General features: G+C 35.5%; 1 protein-coding gene and 1 long non-coding RNA gene across 13 annotated transcripts in view; one reads left to right on the plus strand and one right to left on the minus strand.

Moving 5' to 3' along the window:
• LOC103887339 overlaps positions 1-12,350 on the minus strand; it is a 108,154-nt gene that overhangs the window by 83,345 nt on the left and 12,459 nt on the right. The window lies entirely within an intron of this gene.
• Positions 1-12,350, plus strand: part of MINDY3 (MINDY lysine 48 deubiquitinase 3) — an 81,469-nt gene that overhangs the window by 30,833 nt on the left and 38,286 nt on the right. For all 8 annotated transcript variants that reach the window (XR_001906187.2, XR_001906188.2, XM_017962574.2 and 5 more), the window contains one exon: positions 7,676-7,746. Coding sequence is in view for 6 of the 8 variants with exons in the window: in XM_017962574.2 (XP_017818063.1) it covers positions 7,676-7,746 (71 nt within the window). In the remaining 2 variants the exon portion in view is untranslated. The remainder of the gene's footprint in view (positions 1-7,675; positions 7,747-12,350) is intronic.

Below are 12,350 nucleotides of genomic sequence, written 5' to 3' on the forward strand. Positions count from 1 at the left end.
GGAATTGTTCTCAGCTGGAATCTGGGCATTTATATATTTTTAAGCAAGTGATACTGTGTAGTCAGGATTAAGAACCACTGCTCTTCTCAGACAGCTAATGGTACTTTCCCCCAAATGTCCTCCTGCTCATTCCATCTGGCTCCATTAAAATGTTAACTCCTACTTAATGTCTCTCCACCTACCCCTACAGCAGGAAAAGTTTTCTCCTCCCTCTGATCATATATGGTGCTTTACCTCAGTCTGCTTCATTCTATTATACCTCGCATCATAGTTATTTGTGTACATGTTCTTGTTTCTATAAACGAGGTGCGTAGGCTTTTGAGGGAAACTAAGTTTTTTCTATGGGCCAGTGTAGGCATTTTAGAAATAGGATGTTAATCTTTACAACAACCCTTCAAGGAAAGTATTACTCCGTATGTTATAAAGAAGGAAACTGAAGTCTAGAGAGGTAAAGCAACTTGCCTAAGAATTTTCAACTAGTAACAATTTAATTATAATTTTTCTTTCTGTATTACCTCCTACTATGTTGTCAGAGCAGGAAATAAGTCCAGTAAATGCTGAATGAATGTATGTCTGATGTCAGTAAATGTATTTTTTTCCTAGTCTGTCTTTTGCCTTGTTTCCTTGTGGTAAACATTTAGATTGCTTCCATTTTTGGCTCTAAGAAACTGCCGTAGTAAACATATTTTGTATATAAGTATTTCCGTATATATTTAAGTATATATACCTACAGGTTAGATTTCTGAAAGTAGAAAGTATATTGAAATTGTAGGCATCTGTTAATTTTTTTTTTTTTTTTTTTTACTTACAGCTTTGTTGAGATATTCACATATGCTTGTCACCCATTTAAAATGTACAATTCAGTGTTTTAAATATTTTCTCAGAGTTGTTTAGCCATCATCACAATCAATTTCAAAACATTTCTATCATCCCAAAAAGAAACCCTGTTCCCATTAGCAGTAACTCCTTATACTTCCTTCCACGCCAGCCCTGGCAACTGCTCATCTACTTTCTGCTCTATAGATTTGCCTGTTCAGGCTGTTTCATAGAAATGGAATCATACATTATCTGGTCTTTGGTGACTGATTGATTTCACTTAGTATAATATTTTCACGTTGACCATGGTTTAGCATGTACCAGTACTTCACTCCTCTTTATTGATGAATAACATACCATTGCGCAAATGTACCACATTTATTCATTCACCAACTAATGGACATGTGGAGTGTTTCCACTCGGCCATTATGAGTGCTGTGAGGAACATTCATATACAGGTTTTTATGAGATCTATATTTTAGTGTTTCTTTGCCATAGACCAAGGAGTTGCAATCCTGGGTCATACAGTAACTCATAAGGTTTAACTTCTTGAGGAACAGCTGTTAAATTTTGATAGATAATGCCAGATGTTCTTCTAAAATTTGCTTTATCAACTGGTAAAAGTATAAACTTATTCTTTCAAGTGTGTAGGAGAGTTCGTATTTTTCTGCATCCTGCCTGACACTTAGAATTGTCCATCTTTAACATTTTGTCAGTTTGTTGACAAATGATAGACTGTTTTAATTGACATTTCTCTGGTGCTCGTTGAGCCTGAGCTTGATCATCTCTGCATGTGTTTGTCAGTTTTTAGTCGTCGTCTTCTGTGAATTTCCTCTTCCCATCTTTTTGGCATTTGGGGAGAAGGAGCTATTTTCTTTTGTTCGGTTTCTAGGAGGTATTTATAAATTCTCTTAGTTCTTTCTCTATTTGACCTTTGCTGCAAGTATTGTCACCCAGCCTTCTCTCTCGTTAACTTTGTTAGTGATATATTTTCTTATACCCAAGGCTTTTATTGATTGATTGATTGATTGATTGATTGAGACAGAATCTCACTCTGTCACCCAGGCTGGAGTGCAGTGGTGCCATCCCAGCTCACTGCAACCTCTGCCTCCTGGGTTCAAGCACTTCTGCCTCAGCCTCCCGAGTAGCTGAGATTATAGGTATATGCCCACACGCCCAGCTAATTTGGTATTTTTAGTAGAGACAGGATTTGACCGTGTTAGCCAGGCTGGTCTCGAACTCCCGACCTCAGGTGATCCGCCCGCCTCGACCTTCCCAAGTGCTGATATTACAGGCATGAGCTACTGTGTCTGACAGGCTTTCATATTTATGAGGTTAAATCATTTGGTCTTTTTTTTTATATGGCTTCTATTTGGGCTTTTTTTTTTTTTTTTTCCTCCTGTTGTATCAGTTTGATGTGTCTCCCACCCCCAGATTTTTTATTTTCATTTTTTAGAGACGGGGTCTCACTCTGTCACCCAGGCCATAGTGCAGTGGTGCAGTCATAGCTCACTGCAGCCTTGAACTGGGCTCCAGTGATCCTCTTGCCTCAGTCTCCCAAGTAGCTCAGACTACAGACGTGCACCATCATGCCTGGCTCCACCCCAAGATTAAACTAATATTCTCTAGTATTTTCCAAGAATACTTTTGTGGGCTTTTTGTTTTTTAATGTTTGGCTCTTTAGTCTATCTGGATTATGTTTTTATGAATGGTATGAGTTGGGGATCTGCCTTTTGACTTTTTCTCAAAGAATTATCTAATGTCCTAATTCCAGTCAGTTCTCCACAGATAGGAAATACATTTTTTGTTAGACACGTTTTTCCATATTTACATGTTTTTATTTCTTCTATTCCACTGATCTATTTACTAGTGACTTCTTATGCAAAACTTCACAATTACATAGTTTTATAATATACTTCGATATTCATTAGCATGTTTCCTGACATTATACTTTTACAAAATTGTCATAGTCATTTCTACATTATCTATTCCAATTGAACTTTTCTCTCAGCTTTTCAAGTTCCGGTTTTAAGACATCTTTGAAGATTTGGATTGATTATATTGTGTTTATAGGTTATTTTGAGGAAATGATATCTTCACAATATTATTTTCCCAACTATATTGTTTTGTACATTCTTTAGTAAAAATTACTTAGTGTTTTATATAGATTATATGGTCCTGAATCCATATACTTCATTCTGCCCCAGCTTTTGAAACCGTCTTTTGTTTCTCCAATAGAACAGAAATAAGGCACAATAGAAGTAATCAAACTAAATGTATTCTTGCCCGTTCTTTCACAGTGGCTAGTGTGATATTTTTCAAACTCAGTGAGATCATGTTTCTCTCTCCCTTAAAACCGTTCGATGGCTGGCTTCCCTATGCACTTAAAATAAAATCCAAACTCCTTCTAAGGCTCTCAAATCCTTTTGTGGTCTGTTTCCTCTCTGCCTGCCATCCGTCTTCATTTTGTACCGTTACATGTATGTTGAGCTAAAGTTTTCTTTGATTTTGATTTTCTGGAGATTAATTTTTTCATGGTCTCTTTTTTATCTTAAAGGAATTCTTCAGTATTTGTATATTATTTTTGTCCATAGCATTTTTGTATGCTTATTTGATGGTTATTTTTATTTATTATTTTCTTTATGGGATAGGGAAAGAGTCAACTCTTGTAATGCAGAAACCCAGAAGTTTCATAGTTTTTTGTGGGGTTTTTTTGTTTTGTTTTTATAAAAAGAAATCAGTATTAACAGCCAGTCCAATGCATAGCTAATTGAAAGATGATGGACTCATACATAGAATAATGCATATGTTAATTAGCTCAGTTTAGCCATTCTACAATGTATACATATTTCAGAACATGTTGTACACCACAGATATATTCAACTTTAATTTGTCAATTAAAAAGTAAACAGAAATGGATATTATAGTTAGGCCAAAAAATATCATGTTTCTTTGGTGCTTCTCTGGTTATATTCCACTTAGTATGTGGAACTCCTAAAAATGCAGTCAGAAACTGAATGAGTCTTCATGGTTTGTATCATTCTCTTTTATAAGATAATCAGGCTGGGCATATTGGCTTGTGCCTTTAATTTCAGCAGTTTGGGAGGCCAAAGCAGGAGGATCACTTGAGGCCAGGAGTTTGAAACCAACCTGAGCAAGATGGCAAGACTCCGTCTCTGATAATAAAAGATATTAAATTAATTCTGGCAAAGAAGACAAGAATATAATCAAAGTAATTAGAATTTTTTGCAAATGTGGAGTACATGCTTGGGACCAGAAGCATTTCAGATTTCTGATTTTTTTTTCAGATTTGGAAATATTTGCATTTTTCCTTACCGGTTTAGCAGCCCTAATCTGAAAATCTGAAATCCACAATGCTGTAATGAGCATTTCCTTCGAGAGTCATGTTGGCTCTCAGAATGCTTCAGATCTTGGAGCATTTTGGATTTCAGATTTTCAGATTAGGGATACTTGAAAATAGACACTTTCAAGGCTTATTGAGAAAGTCTCATACAAATAAATTCTGTAAATTGTAACGTGAGAATATTATATCCTCACTGTATTACAACTTGGCATAAACGTAAATTTTCCTAGTGTGATGATGCTCTTGAAACTATCATAAGAAGGTAAAAATGTTAAGTACATATTCTGTTTAAGAAAATAGGCATAATACATTTTTAAAATGCTACCATCCAAACTAGGTGTCTAGGCATGTGTTTACTGATCAAATCTGAATAGTTCATTGCCCAAGAATTATGAACAACTAGTTTGCTGTATTTAGTAACATGATAATATTATTAGACATTTGTTTAAAAACCCAGGGAAACAGATGATGTAGTATCTAATTGTAACACTAGGTGGTGGTAACTGATTTTAGAAATTAAACTGTGAAACTGTTTCCCAATGTGTGTATTCTTTTTACATGAAAACATTTAAAGTTGCTTACATTTCAGAAGGAAAGGGAGAGAAAAGTTTGCAAAGATATGAAGTATCCATTTATACCTATTTGGGCTGTTCTCTCCCTTGTTTTGCTTGAACCTGAAGATTCTAAGACCTTTTAATCTCATGCCCTTTATGTTCTTATGAAGGATCCCAAAGCAAATAATCAATGTATTTCATGTTAGACATTGAGAAATTTTTAAATATGTATTAATTCACTTTAAGTATATGAAAAAATGTTCAACATCACTGATCATGAGAGAACTACAAATCAAAACCACAGTGAGATGTCATCTTACCCCAGTCAGAATGGCTATTAAAAAACAGCAAAAGAAGTGTGGCGAAGATAGAGAAAAGAGAACTCCTATATGCTGTTGGTAGGAATGTAAACTTATACAGCCACTATGGAAAACAGTATGGAGATTTCTCAAAAAAACTAGGATTACCATTTGATCCAGCACTGGTAAACTACTCAGTGTCTACCCGAAGACAAAGAAATCAGTTTATCAAAGGAATGCCTGCACTTGCATGCTAATTGCAGCACCATTTGCAATAGCAAAGATAGGGAATCAACCTAAGTGTCCATCAACATGTCAGTGGATAAACTGGAATCTATAAACAATGGAACTGTATTTGGCCATAACAAAGAATGAAATCCTATTATTTGCAGTATACATGGATGGCACTGGAGGTCATAATCTTAAGTGAAATAAGCCAGAAACAACAAGACAGAATCACATGCTCTTACTTATATGTGGGATCTAAAAAAATTTGATCACATGGCGGTAGAGAGTGGAATGGTAGATAACAGAGACGGGGAAGGGTAAGTAGCGGGCGGTGGGGGAAGCATGAGGGGAGTGGGTTAAAGTACAAACATACATACAGTAAGATGGAATAAATGCAATATTTGATAGCAGAGTAGGCTCACTATGCTTAACAAAACCATTGTTCTTGAGTGATGGAAATTCTTCATACCCTGGCTTGATCATTATGTAGTATATGTATTTAAAAAAATTTCACATTTACCTCCTAAATTTGTAGAAATAAAACATAATTTAAAAAAACAAAATATACCCCTTATTAATATTAACATAAATAACATTTTAATAAACCATTAACAAAAATTAAGGAGAGTGACATTGTTTTAAATTTTTGCAAATCCCTTTAATGCTTGGCTTACTAGTAGACAGCCGGATCTTCATATATGCTTATAAATGTAGTCTGATACAACATAACAGATCATTCAACCTCTGTAAAACTCTGTAAAAAGGTAATTAACATCATATTATGAAAATCATGTTGATCTCACATAGTCTCTAAAAGGGTCCTGTGGTCCCTAAGGAATCCTAAACCATAATTAAAGAAGCATTGCTCTCCCCAATCTGTGCCTGTAAGAAGCTAGTGACAAAGTACAAACTGTATGTATATGCACCTTCTATTAATTTTGGATTTACCAACCCAGAAAGTTAAACTGTCAGCTCTTGCCTTACACCATCTAGATGTTGTAGTTAAGGCTACATAGTAAAATGTTGGCCACAAAAATGACAGAGTTAATATTCTTATTACATTAATTGATAAGAAAATATATCCTAATGGAAAAATGGACAAAACATGACCAGATGGTAAAAAGGATGCAAAATTATATATATATTATGTTCACAGTGAACATAATTTTTAACCAGAAAGAAATGCTTTTTAGATATATTATGGACCCAAATATATTATTATATTAATATATGTTAGCTGAAGGGTATTGTTTATGAAAAGACTTCATTATCATCACATTTTTGTTCTCTGTGGTGTGTCTATTCTGACTTACCCACATCCATAACTTTAACTTTCATCTCTATGCTGACGATCCCCAAATCTTTATATCCAACCCTGACCTTTCTCCTCTGTATTCCTGAGCCTTACTTCCAGCTGTTTATCCCTCTCTAGCTAGAGCACGTAAAGGTACCTCAGTCCCAGCTTGTCTAAAACCAAACTCATGTTACCTCTTGACACGAGTCCAGAACCTACTGCTTAATTCTCTGTTAATCACTATTTATCATGTTCCCCAGGCCAGAAACATTTAAGGAAACTTTGCCAATTCTTCATTCCTTAAATGCATTGATTTTTTCATACCTGTTTGCTGTTTCTTCTGCTTTGAATTTTCTTCTTATCTTCTTTTTGGCCTGGAAAACTATAATATGCTTCAAGATTCAACTCCCTGTTAGCACTTTTATAAGCCTTCCCTAACACTGTAAGCAGATACTCTCATACCACTCCGTGTGTGTACAGAGAGACCACATGTTTTTTTCATCTGTCTTTGGTAAAGTTGGAGCCTTTCTATGGTGGAGATCATTTTCTATTCATCTTTATTTCCCCAGTCTTAAGCACACGGCCTGTGTTTATTTACAGGAAAGAGGGATGGCATTAAATGCCCATGTTTTAAGTATTAGGCAAGTACAGTCACTGCTACCCAATGATAAATTTTACCAGTGATTAGCATATCCATTTTTGTTTTTCAAAATGAAAGTCAATTCAAGTTAGCTGTTTTACATAGGTATTAAGTTTCTTTTTCTTCTTGTATTTTTGTCAACAATTGCATGGATTTCAGGGAGTAAATTCTTTCATTTAAAAAGTTAGCACTGAATATCGTTTTATAAATATATTTAATATACATGTGAAGTATCACATTTACCCACCACAAACCTGATCTAATGGTATTTTGTAATGAGCAATACTGTAATGATTAGTTGACATTACCTTCTAATAAATACATGCTAAGTTTTAAAGTATAGTTTTTGGTAAAAGTTAAAAGTTTTGGTGTAGTATAAATATATATACATATAAGTACGTTTCAAATTTATACACACTACTACAATGCTAAGTTTTTGTTTTTTTGTTGTTGTTTTTTTTGTTGTTTTTTTTTTTGCAGAACTTCTTGGTATACATGAACAAGCAGCTGTAGGATTTTTAACACTAATGGAAGCTTTAAGATACTGTAAGGTAAATTGATTTTTAAGGTACTTTGAATGTTTTTTTTGTTCAGATGTCCACTATTGTGGATACTGTTTTGTTCCTCTGACAGCACATTTGAGCACAGCAATATTGTTCAGTACCGCTCTCTTCTTCCTTCCTATCCCCCACCCTAAACCAGCAGGGTTATTAAGTGTGGTTAAGCTGGCTGATTATGCTGAGTTTCCTATGCCAGGTCTATTGTTATTTTTTGTGGGAGGAGGGGCAGAACCCAGTACAAAATAATTCAAAAAAACTACAGACGTCTGTTATTGAATATGAATTTATTTTTGGCAAAATGAGGATGAAGAAAGCACTGTTTCTTTATTACCTAATGAAGAATATGCTTCACCAAAACAACTGGTAATACTTTATTAGACAAAGAGAAAGAATTGCCAGATGCCTGAAATTCTGACTTTTATCTATTCCGTCTGAAAAATGATTTCATACTAAAAAAAAATTCAAGCATTTTACAGCGTTAAACTCTTTGACACATGTACTAGGGTTAGGAACTGCCATGGAACTCTCATTTATTGCTGTTTATTTCATTCTCCTCCTACACAATCTGAAATCACCTGAAATGGATATTGTTAATAATTTTAAATGGGATGTAAATCATTACTGACTTGAACTTCATAAGATGTCACAATTTGGGAGAAAGAAGTAGGTCTAGTTTTTTTTCATTAAAAAAATTTTTTTAAATAGAAACAGGGTCTTGCTATGTTGCCCAGCCTGGTCTCAAACTCTTGACCTCAAGTTATCCTCCTATCTTGGCCTCCCTCCCTAAGTGCTGGGATTACGGCATGAGCCTAAGGCAGCGGCCTTCCTTTTCTATTTTAGAACAGGGTTCCATAGCAGTGGTTCGGATGGTGATGATTATATGTAATAACAATAACCATGGTTTATTCTCTTTCTTTTTTTGTCAGACAGCTTTCCTTTTTCATGGTAACACTTGAACACTGGGTGATATGCATATGATAATCAAATCGGATTTGTCCTGCCCTTACTCTTTTAGTAGTGATCATATTGTTAAACAGTATTTTCAGTGACTTTAACTGTATAAGCTAAAGCTATTCTGAAACAGCCTGGCAACTAGAGAATCAAAGTGCGTCCCCTTCCCTCTAACGCATATACAGAGACATTCATAGATCCTAAAGAAAGTTAAGCATGGAGGCGGGGGTTGGGGCAGGTGAGATGTACTTACATGCCTGCGTCTTGTATGATGCTAGGGGGTGGAGATTTTATATTTGGAAATATTTCCTGTGTATCCCTTAAGACCTTGATGGTCTTTGCAGTTGCATTGCTTTCTCTACTGCTGTGCTCCAACCACACTGGTGTCCTCTCACTTTCCCAGATATGCCCAGCCCTCTCCAGTTCTTGCTGTCCTTTCTGCCTGGAGTCATCCAGCTCTTAAGATGGATGGCTCAGTGTCCCCTTCAGGCTGGACTTCAGATCGTACCTCAGAGACTTTTTTCTTGACCACTCCCTCAGTTACTCCTTTCCACAATATTTAATAGGAATGATTAATGACCCTTTTTGTTTACTTAACTTTTTAAATCTTGAGTTTGCTTTTCTATTGTCTTCCCTAATGGAATATAGACTCTTTGGAAACAGGGACATTGCTAGGTACGTATTAGGTGCTAGGTGCTCAGACATATTTGTTGAATGAATAAATGGACATATTCACCAGAATTGTAAGGTTTTCTAAATGTGAGCTTTACTTTGCTTTAATTTTTAGGTAGAACAGAAGGACATTTTTCTCCTCAAGATCTTAGTGGGAAGTCAATTGCTGCTGTATATTCTTCTGTTTATATATTGCTGTAGTGTTTTAGCAGTTAACTATGGTTTTAAATAAGATATAAGGACTCTGTTAATGGTGCAGCAAAACACACTAACACTTGCATATGTGAAAGGCAAAACTCTGTTCCTTCCACCTGCAAATGAGAGAGGGCAGCCAGGCAGGGCCACATGCAGGATTGCATCTGGGGACTGGGGTACAGCAAGCTGGAGCCATAGGAACAGCTTATGTACCTCAAGTAGGATGGGGTCAGCTAGATTGCCTGGACTCCCCTGTGGATTGGCTAATTTGAATACTTCTGGGGGGCTCTTGGGTTATCCCTAATAGTCTGGTACTTGACTCCAGGGTGATTAGGGTGATCCCTGGAGTGTGGGAGACCTATAATGGTAGTGGCTGGAGTAAGAACTTAATAAAGCTATCTTTTTCAAGGAAATGACTGGCCTGTAGTCAGGGCCTCAAAAGTGAGTCAAGACAGCATTTTTTGAAAATCTGTATTACACTACAGTGTTCATCTCTAACTTCTCAAATTCTATGTATATTTTACATTTACTTTTTATCAGATGCTTAGAGGAATGGCATTAAGGAAGTCATTGTGCTTTTGTTAATTTTGTAAGTCTGAACATTTCCCCATGCTTTGACAAGTGTAGCAGATTTCGCTTTAAAGGCAAAATTAACATTTTGCAATATCATTTTGGCCATACAAGCATTAATACAATTAAGGTGATGAAATGATCTCTTTCTCCCTCCTGCAGTCTTTCTCCTTCTCAACACACACATGCAAACCCAACGAAGAATAAGGTGGCTATGGCTACTTTGACTCTACTTTAAAAAAAAAATAGATTTATAACTCACATACCAGAAAATTCACCATTTTAAAGCATACAATTCAGGACTTTTTAATAGATTCATGATGCTGTGCAATCATTACCCCAATCTGATTCCAAAATGTTTTCCTTACCCACAAAAAGACCCCTAAACCCGTTAGCAGTCACATGCTCCTCCCACTCAGCCCCTGGAAGCCACTACTCTGCTTTCTGCCTCTGTGGATTTACCTCTTTTGTACATTTCGTACCCATGGAATCATATAGTATGTAGCCTTTAGTTTCTGGCTCCTTTCACTTAGCTTAGTGTTTTCATTGTTCATCTGTGTTTTTACATGTGTTAGTATTTCATTCCTTTTTATGACCAAATAATATTCTTTTGCATGTTAAACCAGTTTTATCTGTTCATCAGTTGGGTTGTTTCTACTTTAGCTATTATGACTAGGGCTGCTGTAAACATTGATGTACGAATTTTTTGTGAACATGTTTTTATTTTTCTTTGGCATATACCCAGAAGTAAAATTACTGGTCAAACAGTAATTCTATTTTTAACTTTCTGAGGAAGTGTCAAACTGTTGTTCAAAGTGATTACACTTATTTATGCATTCAATATATTTTTACTGTTATAAAACATTCCATGAGTTTAGCATTCATTTATTCTTTTATCTTTTTTTACTTCTACCTTAATTCAAATGCACACTTTTTCTAAAAGAAAGGTTAATATCTAATCTGTTCACCACACGAGGCACCATGTGATGTGATGGAAATCTATCAGAGTAGAAGTCAGAAAACCTAAGTTCTAATTCTAGCTCTGTACTATTTAGTTGCTTGAGATAAGACCAGGCACAGATCCTGTGTATTTCTCTGGTTCCATATATATAAATTCAAGGACTTGCACGGCTCACCTCTAAAATCCTTGTCCACTCTGGAACTGTGATCATACCTTTCCCTCTTTCTTTGTTCCTTTTATTCTTCTCTGCTGTTCCCAAACCATCCTTCCTACTTTACTGGCTCAACATTGCCACATTAGCACATCTTACTCATCCCTCCCATCATAGGACAAAGATACTAGTTTCTCTGTCCATGGATACAAAAGAATACCTATTTTCCACTTCCCTCCTAGTGATAAGAATAAATTCCACAGGGCCAGGGTGGTGGTTGAAGCAGGGGCTGCTGGCTGATTAGGAAAGAGTTTTTGGCCTGACTGCTGCAAACAGCCACTTGGAATTCCCCAATTATAGGCAGTCTGTAAGAAAAAGGAAAATGCAGCAAATTGTATTGGTAAGATTCGTCATTTTTAACTTAAAGTTTCTGTCTTCATATGAGAGTGGGATTGAATGACATGAGCGTGTTGGGTTTCATAAGTCTATTCTGTTTGTTCAGTATTATGCTTTTTTTCCCTCAATCACACACACACAATTGTGTTCTCAAGTTTTTGGTATAGTAATGTTCACAGATTATATAACCTTGAGAGCAGGGTACAAATAGGGCTTTTTATACATTTTAAAGAGACTGTTCTTATTGTGAAACTTTGAACTTACCTTTTATTATGAAGAGTCAAATAACAGGACACTTACATACTTAAATGGTTTAAACTGTAATTTTTCTTGATTCTTTGGGAACAAAGATGTTCTTTCCCTTTGATTATTCATAAATCTACTCATTTGATAAACTATAATTATTTTCCTTATAAAGTTATTATCAACAAGTTTATAGTTTTAGGGTTTGAGGTTTCATGCTGAAATTCTAAGAAGTGGTCATTTTATCTAGGAACTTTAGCAAAACCTGAGAATGACTCTTAGAGCTAAATAGTTATCTCCAGCTGTGTTAAATCTATATTGTTGTTGTTTTAATGTCAAAGTACAATATAAGCTCAGTACCGACAGTCTTTTATGCTCATTTTTACATTCAGCATTTGATCTCTGTGGGTGAGATGCTCGGGCACAATACATTATTTCAGTTAAATATAAATTGGA

Source organism: Papio anubis, chromosome 11 (assembly GCF_008728515.1).
Source record: "Papio anubis isolate 15944 chromosome 11, Panubis1.0, whole genome shotgun sequence".
NCBI lineage: Eukaryota > Metazoa > Chordata > Mammalia > Primates > Cercopithecidae > Papio > Papio anubis.